General features: G+C 34.7%; 1 protein-coding gene across 1 annotated transcript; it reads left to right on the top strand.

Annotated features, from left to right (window-relative positions):
- Positions 1-3,312: 3,312 nt before the first annotated feature.
- On the top strand, positions 3,313-18,969 carry LOC134747750 (uncharacterized). Its single transcript, XM_063682375.1, has 3 exons — positions 3,313-3,438; positions 4,166-4,390; positions 18,825-18,969. The coding sequence occupies exons 1-3, from the start codon at positions 3,334-3,336 to the stop codon at positions 18,951-18,953; spliced, it is 459 nt and encodes a 152-aa protein (XP_063538445.1). The 5' UTR covers positions 3,313-3,333; the 3' UTR covers positions 18,954-18,969.
- Positions 18,970-20,452: the final 1,483 nt, after the last annotated feature.

Genomic DNA, 20,452 nt, shown 5'->3' with positions numbered 1-20,452 from the left:
CTACCACTACCACCTAGACAGTACCTAGTGCTGTTGCATCATGATTACATGAGTTATTGATAATGTATTGATTGACGTTTGTTGTTAGTAATTACGTGTAATTTCTATTATTACTTTTTCATTCTTGAAAAAGTATGAATTAATCATACCAAAGCATTTATAAATTATTAATTAAAATTAAAAAAGCGAAGTAAGTACGAAGTAAAAAGTGTAAATAGACAAGTTTCAATGTTTATAAATTCAAATGTCAATATGATTGATATTAATTTGTCTCGCAGTGCATGCCACTCGTGCTCGCATTTTCAATTTTAATTCCACTGAATTAATGAAGTCCAGGGGACTTTATTTCGGCCCGAGAAATTTTATTTGTGGGCCAAATATAACTTTTCCCCTCACTAGCTCGGAAAGTTGTCTTTTATCCTTTTAAACAAGCGGGGAAAAACGCATTTTATCCACTAGTGGGGAAAGTAATTTGACCTTGGATGGAGCGTGTTTAAGTAGCTTGACAGATAACAAAACGTAAAACGCTCATAATAATGATTCGTTTGATATTAATTATCATTAAACAAATGGTTTGAGAATCTAATAAAAAATACCAAATTTAGCTTTATTTAATGATTTTATGTCATAAACCTTAAAGTTCCATAAGAAACGTTTGTTTTTTAATAATGATGTTAAATATTATTCTGAACGCACAAGTTGAGTCGATGCAATTTCAAAACGCATCATTGACATTTCATACGTCAGAAATGTCAACATTGTCAACAAAATTTTTACTTAAAAACTTCTCACGTAAAAATACAGAATTTCCAGTTTTTTTTGTTATAATATCGTAAAAAAATTAGTGATTTCAGTGATGAAGATGATCTAACGCCTGTGGATGTTGCACTTTCCTCGCTATAGTGAGGTGAAAAGTTTTGTGTTACACACGAGTGCAAATGTATTTTACTTCTCGTGTGTTGAAACACTTGCTACGCTCAGGATTCTATTTTAGAACCACTCGCTTCGCTCGTGGTTCAACTATAGAATCCTTTCGCTTGCTCGTGTTTCAATTCCACACTCGCGGGTAAAATACAACTTTGCACCCTTGTATAACAAATAACTATTATTATATTATAAAGGGGCATACATATACAAACATATTATACCTACCTACGTAATAAGCGGCATCTTTTTCAATCAATAACTGTATTTTTATTTTATTTTTTTTCGACCACCGGTTGAACATATTCGGCAGTGACTCCTCCTATGAGCAACAATGTGATAGGCTGAAACCCCGGTATAATCCCCGGCCTATCTATTGCAAAAGCCTTCTTTTTTTGCTTGCTGCAATTGCATATATGATTTTAATAATATAACATTTTGCACCAGCAAGAAAATGCTGAAAAGAATCTTGAACGACAGGAAACAGGATTAATTCCAGCAGCCTGTCCTTTATACGATACTCTGGAAGGGGCAAAGTTTTCTATAATAATATATAATAATAATAAATTCGCCTTTGGAATAATTGCGAAGATTAATTGCGGGACTTATGACTGATTATCTGAAAATGATGTAGGGTATTGCGCTATTACCTTTTCTTACATATGGAAGAGCGGTGCCTCCTAGCACAGGTTATTTTGTAAATAACTTAAAAGGAGATACCAGCCACTGTAATATTTGTAAAGTTTTTGAATGCAATAAACAATTTTGATTTTGATTTTTTTGATTACCTACTCAAAACGTAAACGCTACTTAAAAATCACGAACTGTAAAATATGGCATTCGAGTCCAATTAAATTAAAATTAAATTAAATAATCATTTATTGCAGATCATAACAATCCATAGATTTTGTTAGTTTGTCTTAAGCTAAGTACCTAATACTAGTGATAATTGGCCTCGGTGCTGGTGGTCCTTTATTTTCTCCGTGCGTCATCGCCGGCGCTAGTTTAGTTTCAAGCTGGTGGTATTATCAGCTCTATACAATTCTAATGTCATTGCGCTTCCTTCCCGGTACGGCGACATACTAACAGCAACAATTAACTGACTACCAGTAGTCTTTAAATCATTGCAATAAGGTTGAAAATGGGTTTTTAATTGTTGATGGTACTCGACACAGTGATCCATTGCCCGTTCCTACTACTAATTGCTCAGTTTCACTTTATAACGCGTTCTGCTTCCTCTTTAACATAATGTACATGTCAAATTTCATGTTATTTAAGATTGCCGTTTTAACATGAGAGCGTGACGTCGATTGTATGGCAGCGGGCAGGTTCTAACACCTGTTTGCCACCATAAAAATAAATCTTAATTAAACATTGAAACAAATTTTATGTGTTTGTCCGACCTCCATAAATGTGGATGAACTTGACACTGACGTAACAATTTACATGCAACAAAACTATACCCGTACCATGAGTCACTGACTAGTGTCAAAGTCAAAACTGACATATATACGTTACCGTCTACGTATTTTACTTTCTATACATTTCGCTCGCACTAATATGCGAGTACGAGCGAGATGCATAGAAAGTAGTTCTCGATAGCGTTTATGTCAGTGCCAAACTGGTGGTAGCCACACTGATCCCCGTTAAGAAAACTGCACGTTTTCTTACAGGCCTATACTAGGTTTGTACGTTTGTACGTTTTACGAATAGTTGCGTGTTCGGGGGCCCATTGCGTCGTAGACGTGTGTACTAAATACATGTCATTGATGTCCTGTGAATGAGAATAGGTATACTATGAGATGAGTGTTAAAACACTTTAAGGCTAAGAAGTGATATCGTGATTATATGAAAGTAATATAATACATATTAATATATGTTATTTCTGCACAACTATAGGTTAGCTGCTGGTTTTGCTGCTGTGTATAGGCGAGCCTTGGGGGAGGCCTATGTCCAGCATTGGACGTCTATCGGCTGACATGATGATGATGATGATGATGATAGGTTAACTGGACCACAATAACAAATACAGAATCAGAATCAGAATCAGAATGCTTTATTTGTAAAACATAGGTATACATGGGTCTTAGGTGTAGGTATACATTGAGCACTATGTTTTACATAACAAGAGATAAACCTTGTTGGGTTGAGCTTGTTCTAATCGACCCTTTACAGAAGGATTTGATTTTATTATTGACTTGACCATGTCGCTATGTAAAATAAAACTGATCTAGTTAAAATTGCGCAAGCTACCCCGCGCATACCTTTTAATAAATCATAAAGTCTCATATCTTTTTCAATCGTATAGTCTTAAAAGCAACCTTGATGCGTATAACATAAAGTTCACATTTAAAGCCACCGTCAAATAAGATACGAGGTTGATTCTGTGTATGTATGTAGATTTGCTGAATGACCAGGGCCGCGAATGTGTATACATATAAAAAGAAGGGGCGACATGTCAAAAGCATCAGTTGCTCTGTGTCTTCAGACGAATCTACCAACATGAAATCTTTCGTAAGTTTCAACTATAAGATCATGTCGGAGGCACAATTCAGCATTCTTTTGACAGCTCGTAACATTGATATCATTCGTTTACTCGTAATTCACATTTTGTATGGAACTTCTAGATTAACTTAATGACATTTCTGACGCTTTCAAACTGCTTCCAAAATTAAAGGCAGGTGGCATCGTCACCAGTAATTAACTAATTAAATTCAGTTTGCTTCTGAACTACGTTAATCACTCCGACTCCGACTATTTTCCTTGTCATACCCTTACAATTTCCTTCTCTCTCCAATAGAAACATCTACTGTACTCTATTTTAATATCCTAGAGAAAAAAAATTTATTATGTATCCAATCTATTCGGTTCTAAAAACATTCTGTAGGGCTAATATGGTCGGTTTTTTATCATCTGCCATCATACCTGTCACGTTCTAACAAGTATGTAAGTGCGAAAGTGACGAATGACATGACAAGTGATAAAAATGCAACCATGATAGCGCCTCTGCATCAGTTAGATAAATTGGGGAAATCGAACTTAGAACTATCATTTTAGTGTCAGGTATAAAAACAATTGCACGAATATAAAAAAAAAAAAAAAAACAGGGAGCGTCGTACTTAGTGCACGGTGAGGCGCACACCGTCCTGCTTCCTTAGGTAAAAAATGCACGGAGCACTTACTTGGACTATAGGTCCATATGCTTAAGTATATTTACTTTAATTCATCTTTCCACCACCAGGCTTGCGTTGTCCTCCTCGCGGCCGCCGCTATGGCCGCCCCCGGCACACAGGGGCAGCGCGACAAGCGCGGCTACCTGTCCGGCTGGTCGTCGCTGGACCACCACGACTACAGTTTGGACTACGCGCCCGCCGTCTCCTACAGCCTGCACGAGCCGCTCCACAGCCTGAGCATCGCGCCCGCGCACAAAATCGTATCATACGACAAGGTCGTGCATGAGCCTAAGGTCAGTATTCACAAAAAAAAAGTGTGCATGAATTTCAAAAATCTAGAGCTAATTGCAATGGTAAGTCCGTGGTTGAAAATTAGTGACGTTAAAAAAATGAACCAACTCATTTATGAGATGCATTAATAGTTATTTGTTATACAAGGGTGCAAAGTTGTATTTTACCCGCGAGTGTGGAATTGAAACATGAGCGTAGCGAGTGTTTCAACACACGAGAAGTAAAATACATTTTCACCCGTGTGTAACACAAAACTTTTCCCCTGACTATAGCGAGGAAAGTGCAACATCCACAGGCGTTAGATCATCTTCATCACTGGAATCACTAATTTTTTTACGATATTATAACAGAAAACACTAGAAATTCTGATTTTTTCGTGAGTCGGTGAGAAGAACAGTAAAAATTTCGTTGACAATGCACAGAAAAAAAATAGTTCTCCAGCCAAGTAAATCCTCTTGTGTCAAGATATTTTGTGTTTCCTATATAAGGAAACAATAAAATTCTTGCGTCAAGATATAAAAGGTTTCAAATTTTATTATTTAAGGTAAAAAAATCAATACTTTATCCGAGCTATAAAAAGTTTTTTTTTTAAAAAGCTCAATATTCCCACCAAGAGCGTTTGCGTTTTGTTTTATGTATTGTATTTTTTGAAATTGAACCTAAGTGTCTTAGTGCAATACTTAAAGAACTTGTGTCAAGAAACTTTGTTTCTTGGGGTATAGACTCATAATTTCAATCGAGAATTGCATTTCTCCACGAAAACAAGAAAACGCATTGGCTTAAGAGTATGTTACTCAATGTAATTTTTTTATTTTTTCACACGAAGAGCCGAAATTTCTTAGCGTATGAAACCGGTAACTTAAGTCAAATCATAGTATTTTCTGAATTGAATCTTAAGTGTCTCAGGGCAATACTTAAAGAACTTGTGCCAAGAAACTTTGTTTCTTGGGGTTAGATACTCATAATTGAATTGAGAATTATATTTCTCCATGAAAACAAGAAAAAGCATTGGTTCAAGAGTACGTTACTCAATGTAAAATATGATATTATTTATATCTAGAGTAGAAATTTCTTAGCGCAAAGTTTAGTATGTTTTGAATAAAGAATTAATTTTCTTAAACCAAGATGATTTTCGTGATTCGTTGAAGATGTAATGTTTGTAGTTCTAAACTTTTCCATATTTTGAAGCGAGATACTACTGTTGCTTATGACAATTCAAAAGTTACTTGAGGTTAATAATTAGAATGTTTTAAATCAAAAGTTGTCCTCTTCATCAAAGATATTAATATTATTTCATGTAAAAGCTTGAATATTTTAATTAAGATATGTTTAACTGATAAACAAAACAGCTTTGTTCGAAATAGGCCATTGTTTATGATTAGTTTTAATAAATACATCATAAGTACGCTTGTTTGTTATTTAGGCATATAATGTCGGTTTTCCTTCAAGTACGTAATCATATGGCGTATTTCGATACAATACTGTTTTGTTTATCAGTAAAACATCTTGATAAAAAAATTCAAGCTTTTACATAAAATAATTATCCTTGATTAAGACAATATGTGATTTAATTAATTATAAACATTTATTTCAAGTAACTTCTGAATTGACGTAAGCAATATTAGTATCTCGCTCTAAAACATAGAAACAGTAGACTACAAAGAGATGTATCCACTTTTGGACCTTATTACAACGCAAAAAGTGGTTACATCTCTTTGTATTCAAATAAACAACAAACATTACATCTTCAACGAATTACAATAGTCATGTTGGTTTATAAAAAATAATCCTTTACATCAAAAATCTTGTCTACGTTAACATGACTCAAGGGCACACAAGGACAAACAAAAAACCCAGATTATAATGTTAACGTACACAACCTCTACCTACTTTTTTATTATTTTATGTAGGAAAAGTGGGTAACCCTAATAAATAATATCCAAAATAATTAACATGTATTTATTTATTAAAAGTCATAATATTATTTTGCCTCTATCAAGGTTGTACCTATTGCAATTTAAAAATTCACAACATAAAATTAAACTTCTAAAGTAACCCCCTCATTCATAAGTCTCTCAGGTCTCAATTACTTAATTTATGCTTTGTGTCGTTTTAATAAAGACAACTGTCGAAGTGAGAGATAAGGACAAAACATAAATTAACTAATTGAGGCATGAAAGAAGTTTATAAGGGGGTAAGTATATTCAAGTAGGTACCTATTTAAGGTGAACCGGAATAATTGCGCCAGTTGAGGTAAATGCGTCTTTTTACAATTACAAGAAAATGTTATTTAAGTGTAAAGGAAATTAATTATACTAAAAGCGGTCTTTCATCGGTGCCTGAAATGGCCTAATTGTCGCCTTGGTAAAATTTCGTCGAAACCTATCCATCTTCTTGTAATTCTAAAAAGACTCACTTACCTCAACTGACGCATTTGTCCCAGTCGACCTTAACCATAAACAGCTGACAGAGTGACGCCATTTTAGCGAGCAAACTGCCGCGCGAGGATGGGTCGTTTGCTTCGCGCGGCAATTTCCTCGCGAGGTTGCTCCCTCTGTGCAGAAACCCCTAATTTTATAACTACAAAGTGTCATATTTAATTTAAAGTAATTTACTGTACGTATACTTAAATATGTATAGGGTGTTAGGCACCTGCCATATTAGGTCATATACTTAATCATCTAATACAACTATGTATTTATACAATGAAATGTACAATTTATTTATTTATTAAAAGTCTCATGAATATACATTTATTTTGCCTCATTAAGTTTGTACTTATTACAATTTAAAAATTCACAACATAAAATTAAACTTACAAAGTAACCATAAACGTCTCTCAGGCCTCAAATACTTAATTTAAATACTTAATCAGTAATCACCTAAAGGTTCGACCACACCGCTGCTTAAAAAACGGTGAGGGTACGGAATCGCAGTGACGCGTCGTAAGCGTAACGATTTTATCGCATGCCCTTGCCCTCTCTAAAGTAAACCAAGAGTTTTGACTAATTGGCCATTAATAATATACAAAGCACTACATACCTAATTAAAATTTGTATTTATATACGTGTATATGTGTTTGATGATAATGTCCACCAGTATATTGCGCTTCTTTGCATTGAGTATCTTAAATGACTTATAATAATTAAGCACACTATTGCCATGGGCCGATGTTTGCAACAATGTGTGCATATCAAACTCAGGCAGCGGGGGTAGACATTTATATCTTCGAAAATATTAGTGATGTCATTGAGTAATGAAAGACTTAAATTTGAGTCGTCTAATCCTAAGTTACTCTTGGGAGAATTGGCATCCTTATTCATGTCCATAGTAGTGTCTGTTGTTTCTGTTTCAGCAAAAGAATCCAGCAACTCGTGGTTGTGGGTTTACTCAGTTTACAGCTCAATTTACGGTGCATCTGCGTCACTTAAGAAGCGGCATGGTCGAACCTTGATACAACTATTTATACAATGAAATGTACAATCTTTCGCCAACTGAGCGGAGTGTCATAGGCAATTGGCTATGACAATCGGTCAGGGACACTAACTTACAGTTATAATGATCATAGTCTCGTTCGACCTGATAAGCTTTAAAATGGTTGCTATAACCATAAACTTGTATTTTTTTGCAAGAAAATAATACTGAGTTCAAATCATTGTTTTTCACAAAAATGTTATTAACCATTAAAAAATCCGGGTTATCGTCTACGCAGTCAAAGAGCAATACACTATTTGTGTTGTAAATAATGCCGTTGATTTCATAAGTTGGAACTGAAAGATAATCATCCTCTAATGCTTTTGGAATGTTAAGACGGCTCGTTTTACCAACATTGATAGCGTCGTTAAAGCCAATTTTCGTTATATATCTTGAGCTGGTTTTCAATTCACACCGCAACGCGATTGAATAACACAAATTTTTGCGACATGTTATAGACTGGGCCACTCGTTTCAAATCTTTATGTTTAGCTTCGAATTTGAATGCAGAGTAAAAAATAGGTGGACCGCATTTTTTGATTACTGAAGGATAATGTAACAAGAAGTGATATTTCGGCTTCAAGTGAGTCTGGAATAATTGACAATACATTTCGTGATGTTCTTTGATAACTTCTTTTAAATTTTGTAAATGTTCTAAGGAAATTACTTGACTTGTTAACACATCAGTTATTTCTAGCAACATCAAATAGTATTTCCATATCTCATCGTTATCAGCGATCAGGTCACCAATTATATACCGAAAATTTCTTACTAAACATAGCATTTCAGAAGCTGACATAATGATTGATCCATTAGTTAAATGTTTGTTATTAATTGGCGGTGGATGATTATCTTCCGAACTGCTGTAATTAAAATACTTAATTCTCGAATTTAGTTGTTCTAGTGAAAAAAAGTTTTTATTTATTAATGATTTTATGATAGCAGCCATGCTATATCTATGAACGCCTTCGCAAAGATCGTGCATGACGTCTACACTAATATTGTCACAAATATGAAATCGTTCCAACCTATTCCACAAACAATTTTCTTTTACGCCGACATTATTTTCTAAATAGTAATCGTAGTCTTCTTTTTTACGCATTTTCTCTTGGTTTTCAATAATTTCGGTTTGACATTCTTGTTTTCCCATTGTACAAATTCTACAAAACACATTTGCTGAGAAACTTTCTACACAACCTAAAATGGAATTTAGGCCTAAGTTGTCTCCACAAAGTACTATCAATGTAAACTTAATATTGAGTGTCTTGTTTTCATAACAAACGTTAATGCCAGTAGCTTCTAGAAATAGTAACTCACTAAGTAGTGGCTCAAAAACTTTTTGATTACCAAACTTTGTCCGCTGGCTAGTATAGAAAAGAAGAGTTAAAAAAACATTTTCTAACCTGCTAGCATACTGAGGAGGAACAGTTCCTACAGATGAATAAACTGCGCCAATTTTGTGCTTGCCTGCGTGGCTGCCGAGAGGGTTGCCTGCTTCAAAATCATCGTAGTACACATATAGAGGAAGAACTGTATCTAAACAGTTATCCATTTGTTGTCTCCACAAAGAGCCATTGACTACATTACGTAATATACCGTTGCCACTAATGGAGATCTTTTTCTGATAGTCTAGTATAGTGTTTAAAACGTTCGGTAACTCCAAAAAAAGTTTTAATGTTTTTCTCAAGGGTAAAATATACACATATTCGTCTTTGAGGCTCATTAAAACTGTATCTTTTTTTTTCGGCGCTTTAGAGACACCAATTTTTTTTTTTACCGGCGCTACTATTTTCCCGTTCGTATGTAATAAATTAATAATTTTATGCTCTGTGTCAACCGAGTTAAAACAGGTCTCAAAATTATCAACTGCTTTTTTTATTATTTCAAAAGAGTTTTCATCAAATCCGTTATTGTTTTTTATAGTTTCAATCAGTTGTTTCAGTGGACACAGACTTTGAGTAAGAAATAATTTAAAGTTAATAATTATATCTTTAACTTTATTACGAGGAATCGCAAGGGCACTGTACAGATTAACTATAAGCCCTAGAACACCTAAATTAAGAGCATTTTGAATTTCTAGTAATTTATCGTCTGCATTGCTACTGACATTGTAAGTTGACTGTGTTTCTTTTATGTCAGAATTATCTTTGTCGTGTTGAGTCGACGAAGACGCGGCATCTGATTGGCTCTGCGTGCCTTGTGATCTTAAGGTCACTACTTCATTCGTTTCATTACTGTCGAGCTTACGCTCTTTAAATAATTTGTGAAAACCAAACAAATGATCTTTCAGATTATATTTTGTATCATAAGTCCGGTTACAATTTTCTATAGGACAAACAAAATAATTCGTGATGCTATGAATTAATTCCAAGTGTAAAATATACCTTTTGAAGTTTTGGATGTCTAGCTTACATTTAGGACACAACATAATGACAGGTTTGCACGATTCTCAGCAATACAATGTGCTTGCTTATATAATATATCAATTTTAAAGAAGAAATATTTTAAAGCAGACCTGCTATTTCATGTTTAAAATTTCTACAACATGTGGAGGAACCCTATCATACTTGGTTACTATTCCGTAAACTTTCCTTTGTATTGTTAAATATAAATATTCAGAAGCATTTGGGTATCGCACATGAAATACATGATACATTTTAAATAGTAGGTCAAATGCTTTGCTTGCGCAATCGAATACATACTTTATGTCATCAATGACCATGTACAAACAGGTGAAATTATGTAAGCTGCCCTGTAGTAAGACGTACGGCTGCACTGACAGTTTCCGCGCCAAGTTCTTAGATTTCTGTTCTTGTATCTTCTTGTCGATATCTCCGGCGGTCTGAAATCAAATACATTATAAGTGATATGCTAAGCAGACGACGTACAGTAGCGGCGATAGTAAGAATTATTAGTTAAACAATTCGTTTGAATAACAAGTTTGCTATAAAGTTCAAATTACCAGTAATACAACTCCCATGATATGATATAGAAGTAATTTTTTTAACTGATATTTCTATTATTGAGAGGTCTTTCTATAACATACCACATAAAAAAGTACTCAAATAGATAGCCTACAAGGGTACACTATTTTCTGAAAACTCCCATTCAAGGATTAATACGCATAAATAGAAACAAACGCATTATGAGTGCCACTTGCACCATCCCACTAACCCGGGCTAACCGGTTAAACCGTTAACCCAGTGTCAAATTATACTAGAAACCATGGTAACTCCAGCCACTTCAGGTTTAACCGGCTAATCCCAAGTAAGTTGGCTTAAGAGTCTCCGGCAAGCTCGGCCGAATTTCACCTTCCCATACAAACGAAGTTCCGTTCTCATTTTAAAAATACAATACAATACTACAAATACTCTTTATTGTACACCTCATTACAGGAAACAATACAAAGAATACAGTAGAGAAGAGGTTACGTGTTGGATTGTAATGAAACTTTGCACATACAATGACATGAGGTCTGAAATTAGTTTTTCACCTCAGCAGCTCGAACAAGCCTACTTTCGTCACTCCCTGGAGTGAGGAAAGTGCGACTTTCCTCACTCCAGGGAGTGAAACAATGTAGCTTTTTAATTTAGTGAAGGCCATGAACTTCATACTACGGTACGGTACGGTACGGTTAAAAATTGTTAAATAACAAACGAAACCGTCAACGCCATCTATACGACTGTAGGCCAAAACTAGTAGCGCCCTCTGAACGAGAATCAAATTTTCTTGATTTTCGAGGCACGTTTTTTCCTTAGACTGTATCTATCTATTACGGAGTTATATCTATCTTTGATAATACACATAGGTAACTTACGTCTGTTTGTACGATGATGCCTTCAGTTGCTTCCGTCGATGAGTATTTGACAGTTCTTGAAAGTCTGCCTTTTGGAGGGATTAAGTACGCCAATAAGCTTATTTGTACCGGAATCCTTTTATCTATTAACAAAATATAGAATTAGAATTTGGAGAAAACTATTAATATTAAAGGAGCTGATATGTGGCAATACATTCGTACATCATACAGCTTTACATCATACATCTTACAATACAAACTTTAAACTCTTTCAGAATTATAATACCTGATGTTATATTAATAATGTACCTAATAATATTACACGAAAAGGTAAAGGGAACCGCTTACCTTCATCTGTTATGGCACTCAATGTTTCGATTAGAGAGAGTGCATTTTTATTATTTATTTGGCCCTTCTTTGCTATAAGAAGCTTCTGAAAAAAGTCATGCCAATTCTTATGGAAATTCAACGACTTTTCTTTGAACAGTTCTTCAAAATCGGAATTAATCTAAAAAAAAAAATATTAACTATTAAGTAACTTCAGAACCAATTCACACACTATGGAGATGGAGCATACATGGTCGCAATCCTCAGCAGTGAGGGACCGAGGAAGAAGAGAAAATAATTTTATGAAAAAAAAAAACCGACTTCAACATGTCAGCCCAGCCCAGCGTGTCAATGACAGTAGGTAAGGTACGCTCAACAATAAAATGGGCCTAATCTGGAACCATTTTTTTTTAATCGGTAACAAACATAAAAAACATTTCCTCCTCCTCTTGAAATTTTGAAGTCAGTTGAAAACAGTTTTGTTTGAGTTCAAAATGCATAAAGGACTTACCAGGACATGTCCTCTATCACTTTTTAAAATGCTCCAATTTTCAAGAAAATCATGGACTGTAGATGAATTGGTGTGCCTCCTTCTCAGTCTGAATGTTTTCTTCCATTTGCTAATGACATCTTCCCAAGGCTCGTTATTATTATTCAACCATAAAACGTCATCGTCATCTGAAAACAAACACCACATTTTATAAATCAACCTGTCATACTTACAATACAAATAATACAAAATATTGTAGTCATTGCATTTTTTTTTTCTTAACTAATGTAAGTAATAAAATAATAAATTGGAGTCTCCCGAGAGATACCTAAGTAGAATATATTGAATAAGAATTTATCACAAACCTAAACATTCAGTTTCAATTAATTCTTCTCCACTCGCAGTTAATGTGTCAATCTTAGTAGCAGAACTCCTTCGTTTTTCTCCAGAAATGAACAAAAGGTTTCGTACTTTATCAACTAGCTTTCCTTTTGCAGGAACGTATTTTCCTGTAAGCGACTTACAAGTGGGGATGGCTTTCACGTAGTAAGTTTCTAGAGTCTCACATGGAAAAAGTGATATTATTTTGGCACCGAGTATATTGTAGTCCTCGGGTTTCAATTTGCTGAAAGCAACATTTTTATATGTTTAAGTAAAACACAGTTAATAATGGCAAAACAAACAAAGGTAACATAATAATATTATTATTAAATAAATATGTATTTTGTACTGATTTAACATGCACAAAGGGGAACTTATCTCTTATACTATTTTAGACTAAGAGCTGGCTACGTCAGAAATGACATAACAATGAGAGCAACCAAACCCGTATAGTTAGATTACTATACTGTCCTTAATACTAGATTCGGAAACCTGGAAGCTTTTAATGGGTGGAGGTCAGAATAACAGACAAAAAAAAATAAGTTTGGAAAAAGTCTTATTTATATAGGACGGCCTATATTTTCCCATTGTAACAAAAAACATTGCATATTATTTCAGAATCCAATACAGGAGGTGAGCCATTTGGCACTACTTCCTCCCAACAGAAACTTCTGGAAATATATTAAAATGCACTGCCTTTTGCCCTTTGTCTCGTCTTGGCATTTTTACTTTTTATAAAATAAAATAAAAAGTAAAAATGACCCGCCCTAGTAGCCAGCTCTCCGGCTATATGCCATCCAGTTAAAGTAAAATGTGTTTTTTTTTACAAAGATGGGCCAAAAATCGTAATATGCCAAATAACCCAGGAAAGATTGTTAGAAAGAGGCATCGGTTTGGGCATCAGAGGTTTAAATATTAAAAAGAATTGTTTGCTCTAAACTAAGACTTGACTACTAACTAAGCCTTTAATAATCTACAAAGCACTACATACATTCTAATTAAAATTTATATTTTTACTTGTTGTCAATATATGTATATAATATACTAGGCATTCTCAAAATGTGCTCCGCGGAGCCCTAGCTTCTGTAGGGGCTCTGTGAGAAATTTACTTTTACTAAACCATTTTAATATACTATAGGTTTAATATACTAAACTATCTCTATAATAAATTTCACTATGATAAAAGATAGACAGACAGACACACTTTCGCATTTATAATATTATAATGAATGAATGAATGTTTATTTATTCTGGCAATAGACCCATTACATAATTTTACAATACAAATACAATAAATTTAAAAGACAAGAAGAAATACAGTAAAAATAAAATAAATAACCACTTAAAACTACTAAAATAATGATGTGTTTGATGATAATATTCACCAGTTTAGGTTGAAATATAAAAATCTTTTGTTTGCTCTAAAGTAAACCAAAAGTTTTGACTACTTGGCGATTAATGATCTACAAAGCACTACATACAAACTAATTAAAATTTGTATTTACTTGTTGACAATATATGTATATATGTGTTTGATGATAATGTCCACCAGTATATTGCGCTTCTTTGCATTGAGTATCTTGAATGACTTATAATAATTAAGCACGCTATTGCCATGGGCCGATGTTTGCAACAATGTGTGCATATCAAACTCAGGCAGCGGGGGTCTATTTGTATCTTCAAAAATATTAGTGATGTCATTGAGTAATGAAAGACTTAAATTTGAGTCGTCTAATCCTAAGTTACTCTTGGGAGAATTAGCATCCTTATTCATGTCCATAGTAGTATCTGTTGTTTCTGTTTCAGCAAAAGAATCCAGCAACTCGTGGATGTGGGTCTTTAATGTTATTCTTTGTCCAATATGAGGACACAGTTCTTTGAGATATGCATCAGTCAAGTCTTTAAATTTTTCGATTGAAAGATCATTATCTAAAATACAAAATAACATTAAGTAACGGCACCAGTGGTAGCACACGGCACACAAAGGGTTCCGTACCATTATCTATGAAAACGGTCACCCATCCAAGTAGTGACCTCGCCCGACGTTGCTAACTTCGGTGATTGGACGAGAACCTCGAGATTGGGAAATATGGGTCAGACTATACCAAAGGGGGGCCGGCTTGTCCAATATTTACAAAATAGGACAACAAGACACACAAGATTAAAGAAAAATATAGGTAATCTATCTTTGCTTAGGCTTTACCACGGAAATATCCACGCCGCCCACGCCATTGATAGTTGATAGGCACAACCTAAAACTTTCGTCCAAACAGATCGGGTGACATTTAGATATAATTATTTATAATAATACTTACTTACTACTACACGTAAATGAATTTATAATTACTTGAATAACTGACTAGGTACTTACCAAGAAAACTTTTCACCACTTCGGGTGGCATGCCCCACGAATGAAGTAACACGCTCGTTTCTTCCATTATCTCTTGTAATGCACTCGAGTCCCCTGTGGCCACGTACAGCAGCAGATCACACACAAATAATAATAAACTACTATCGTGATATTCGTGATATCCATAAACAGATAAACGGTAAGCGGCGCAAGCGTTGAATATGTTCCGGAAGAGATTGGAGAGAAAAAAATAACGATAGGAAAGGATACTATCAGTTGAGTGTTGCCAATTTACAAATTTTATTTCCCGGTTCCCGGGAAGTCTTTTTATTAAGGGGCCTATTTTTTTGTCAAAATAAGAACTTTAAAGGCTCCTCTACACAATGGTCCAGCGTAGGCCAGTCTAAGTGACGCAGCTATGCGGTGGATTGAGATAGCAATATCACTTGCTCCCTCTAACGCATAAATGCGTCCCTTAGACTGGCCGACGCTGGGCCATTGTGTACTGGGGCCTTAAGGCCAAAGACATTCTATATTAAATAACAAGACAGTGTACTGAAGATTTTTGACTAACCATATTTCAATATAAGGCCTCATTAGCACGATCGCTTTTAAAAAAAAAGCGTTTAAATGACACAAATGGATACATGTGAAAATGTGTGTGTGTGTGTGTGTGTGTGTGTGTGTGTGTGTGTGTGTGTGTGTGTGTGTGTGTGTAATGTGTGTGTAATGTGTGTGGAATGTGTATTTATTCACACCACAGATTATTAACTAGTATTCACACGATGGCGGTGGCGCTTTTTATTAAGCGTTGTTGGATTTTCGACTTTAAGCGCTGGTCGTTAAATCGAATTTAACGTGCGGACGGATTAAAGCGCTTTTTAACGCGCGTTGTCAAACGCAACTTGTCACTGTCAGTATGTAAGAACAATGAAAACTATACTGATCCCCTTCTTTCGGGTGCTAGTACTAGCGTAAGACAAAGACAGTATGATTCTCTCTGTCTATATGCTTGAAATGAGACAGCCTGGCTTGACCAAACTATATATATTATAGTCTGGCAAACACAAATTAGTTGGTCAAACCAAATTGTCAGTAAATAAAAACAAAAAAATCGGCCAAATGCGAGTCGGACTCGCACACGAAGGGTTCCGTACCATTATCTATAAAAACGGTCCAAATACTGACCCCGCTCGACGTTGCTTAACTTCGGTGATTGAACGTGAACCTCGAGATTTTAGTATTTGTAGTTATAGCCGAGCAGCAACAGAAATACATCATCTGTGAAAATTTCAACTGTCTAGCTATCACGGGTCATAAGATACAGCCTGATGACAGACGGACGGACAGACGGGCAGCGAAGTCTTAGTAATAGGTCCCTTTGGGTACGGACCCCTAAAAAGCCGGCCAGTGCGAGTCGGACTCGCACACGAAGGGTTCCGTATCATTATCTATGAAAACGGTCACCCATCTAAGTACAGACCTCGCCCGACGTTGCTTAACTTCGGTGATTGGACGAGAACCTCGAGATTGGAAAGAAATATTTATTTTATTTTGTTTTTAGTATTTGTTGTTATAGCGGCAACAGAAATAGGTACATCATCTGTGAAAATTTCAGCTGTCTAGCTATCACAGATCACGAGATACAGCCTGGTGACAGACGGACGGACGGACAGCGAAGTCTTAGTAATAGGGTCCCGTTTTTACCCTTTCGGTACGGAACCCTAAAATCTATACTCATCCTTTTCTTTTCGGTGCTTGTACTGGTGTAAGACTAAGATAGTATGATTCTCTCTGTCTATGTTTGAAATGAGACAGTCCTTTAACAAACTATACAAACTAAACGGATAATCACAATTACCAATTTAAAGACATTTTTTGTGCAGTGGCAACACCACGAAAAGTGTAAGAAACTCTAATGTTTTTAATATTCCGTTTAAGATATGACTTTTTTATATGGCGTATTATTCTTTTATTTAAATATCTTGAATCTTCAATGTAGTTTCAAGAATATCAAACCAAGAATTAGTAAAATCAAGCCAAGAACGTATTAACTCTTGACGCAAAACTTTGTTATTATTCGATTTTAACTTGTTGATTCTCGAGTGGAGATTGTAGACATTAAATCAAGAATATGGGATATGAAGCCAAGAATGTAATAAATCTTGACGTAAATCCGTGTTAATTTTTGATTTAAGAGCTCTTTGAATTTTAAAAGGAGTTTATAAGCATCAAACCAAAAGTTGTTAAAATCAAGCCAAGAATGTATTAGCTCTGGACGCAAAACTTTGTTATTATTCGATTTAAACGTGTTGATTTTCGAATGGATCTTGTAGACATTAAATCAAGAATTTGGGATATGAAGCCAAGAATCTAATAAATCTTGACGTAAACCTGTGTTAAGTTTTGATTTAAGAGCTACTTGAATTTTGAATAGAGTTTTTAAGCATCAAACCAAGAATTATTAAAATCAAGCCAAGAATTAACTAAATCTTGGCGTAAAACCGTGTATTTTTTTATTTGAACTTCTTATATCTCGACTGTAGAATGTATATGTCAAACCAAGAGTTAATCGCTCTTGCCTAAAAACTTAAAAGTCTCAAAGCAAAACTTTGGTGCTTCTTCTTTGAAATAGCTTTGGCTCTTGACTATAGGTTGAAAACATCAAATCAAGAATTAATCGCTCTTGCCTAAAAACTTAAAAGTCTCAAAGGAAAATTTTGGTGCTTCTTCTTTGGAATTGGGTAATATTTTTGGTTTGATGAAGAGTTACTCAAGCTAAAACCGTTTTTTAAGAGCGTGCAATATCTCTTGCTAAGACGTTTTTTTATTGCGGCGAATAATTAATATCTTAACTCAAATCACTACCTTTAGCTTCAAAAATGTGTAAAGATAAAACTAAATAATTTTTATTCTGCTTTAAAAAATCATGATGTTTTTAACTCGAGACATATTTATTGGACCAAGCAATTTATTATTTTCTTTAAGCAACCGTGCGCAAGAGAGTTTTGCGTTTTGAGTTAAGATATCTTTTTTATCTGTGTGTTGACATTTCTGTTCTGACGTATGAAATGTCAACGATGCGTTTTGAAATTGCATCGACTCAACTTGTGCGTTCAGAATTATATTTAACATCATTATAAATAATCAAATGTTTCTTATGGAATTTTAAGGTTTATGACTTAAAATTATTAAATAAAGCTAAATTTGGTATTTTTTATTAGATTCTCAAACCATTTATTTAATGATAATTAATATCGAACGAACCATTATTATGAGCGTTTTACATTTTGTTATCTGTCAAGCTACTTAAACACGCTCCATCCAAGGTCAAATTACTTTCCCCACTAGTGGATAAAATGCGTTTTTCCCCGCTTGTTTTAAAGGATAATAGACGGCTTTCCGAGCTAGTGAGGGGAAAAAATATAAGTTAATGCTAAGTTTAAAAATGCCAACGCTGTACAGTCAGCTGCAGAGAAAATGTAGCCCCCCCCCATCTGAATAATAGTTTGTATGCCCTTGCATACTGAGAAATGGTATTTCCTTAAGTACCATTTCTCTGCAGCCGACTGATGTTTAATAGTATCGTTTTTCTAAAAATTTCTTTTTTTGTCCCCAGGTTGTGAGCGTAAAGAAAATAGTGTCTGTCCCGAAGTTGGTTACCGTGCCCAGGGTGGTCTCCGTCTCCAAGATCGTAGAGGAACCCCACATCTCCTACAGCAGCATCGGATCCAACGGCTGGTGGTGAACAACTCAACCAAATTATAGGATAATTTTAAGTAATGCAATTAATTAATATATTTTTACAAACAAAGTTTCCCTTTCTTTCATTTTTATCGCCTAACGTGTAGAAAATAAAGGTCGTCACTTCATTAAACCCGTGACTGTGACTTAAATAGATCGCCTAAAACTGGTCCCGTGTGCCGACGTAGTTTTAGGGTACACTAAAATGGTTGACATTTACTTTCACTAATAAATGTCAGAAAATATGAACAAGGTACTATCATTACTATTGAAATAAATGTTTATCAAGTACATCTCGAGACCTTTCTAATGAAACTAAACTGTGATAAATTTCTATTTATTCATCAAGGAGTTCCGTTTGCTAAATGAAAGTAAATAAAAGCGTGTAAAATTTAGAATCTAAATCTATCTGTAAAGGCCCAATCTTAACTTACTCGCAATGAAGAAATATTGTTATGTTTTATCATATTTCTAAATATTAAAATTAGAATTTGATTTTGGGTGCAAGGTATCAAGATTTCAAAATACAGCAACATAATAAGTAGTGGATCAAAAACGTTCGGGAAAACGCATTCCTTGTGGAAATATTTGGGTACAATTTATTAAGGCTTTTATCATACAATAAAAAAAATAAAGGTCTGAACATGGCTATAAGAAAAAGGCTAAGTCCATGTCCATATTAGGTAGGTATTTTAATAGAATAATAAGTAGGTACTAAAAAAGTTTTTGACCCACGAATTGATAGGCCCAAGCAAGTAACTTGGTCCGGCCAATTTTTGATTAATAACATCCAGTTTAATTACAACATAATGAAGATATTGCAAGATTTGCAAGCCGTCCGCGTCCGTGAAGCGATATTGACCTTGCAGTAAACGGCTAGGTCAGAGTTACGAGATGCGTACGAGTGTGTGAGATGTTCACGTAACTAATGTGAGCTACTTTCGATAGGCAACATTTTATCGGAACGGCGCTTCTTTAGGTCTACCATTTAAATCAGACAGTTGTTGTATTTGCATGGTGGTTTTCCAGTAGTCGGTAGCTCAATTTTTACACTAAAGTTAGTTAAAACAAATTTCCTACTTTTTTTGGTACATATTCTCTAGTTAGCAATGTATATTGTATGCAAGTTCTTGATCCGTCTAAATGAGGCTTTATACATAGCCCGCACCTGAAATCCTATTCGAACCTTAAAAATCTTACCTTAATCGGTTTTCGATACCCGTATACCTCATTTGCACCAATAGTGCGTACGAAATTAACATATACATATCAATATAAGGTATGATGAGATTTTTAAATTTTGCTTACTTTTGATTTGATTAATGATTATGTTATTAGAATTTTGTAAACATTGGAAACTCATGTCCGTCCGTATAACGTCATGTAAACCGTATTTAGATGTAAAGCATGACCAGGAATATATGATCACGCGCCATGTTGTGCGAAATTTCATTGGAACTAATTTATTCATACTATACTGAACTGTCACCCTATACATGACAA

This window comes from Cydia strobilella, chromosome 15, assembly GCF_947568885.1.
Source record: "Cydia strobilella chromosome 15, ilCydStro3.1, whole genome shotgun sequence".
Taxonomy (NCBI): domain Eukaryota; kingdom Metazoa; phylum Arthropoda; class Insecta; order Lepidoptera; family Tortricidae; genus Cydia; species Cydia strobilella.
Note: the sequence above shows the minus strand (reverse complement) of the source record. Positions and strands in the feature narration are given on the sequence as shown.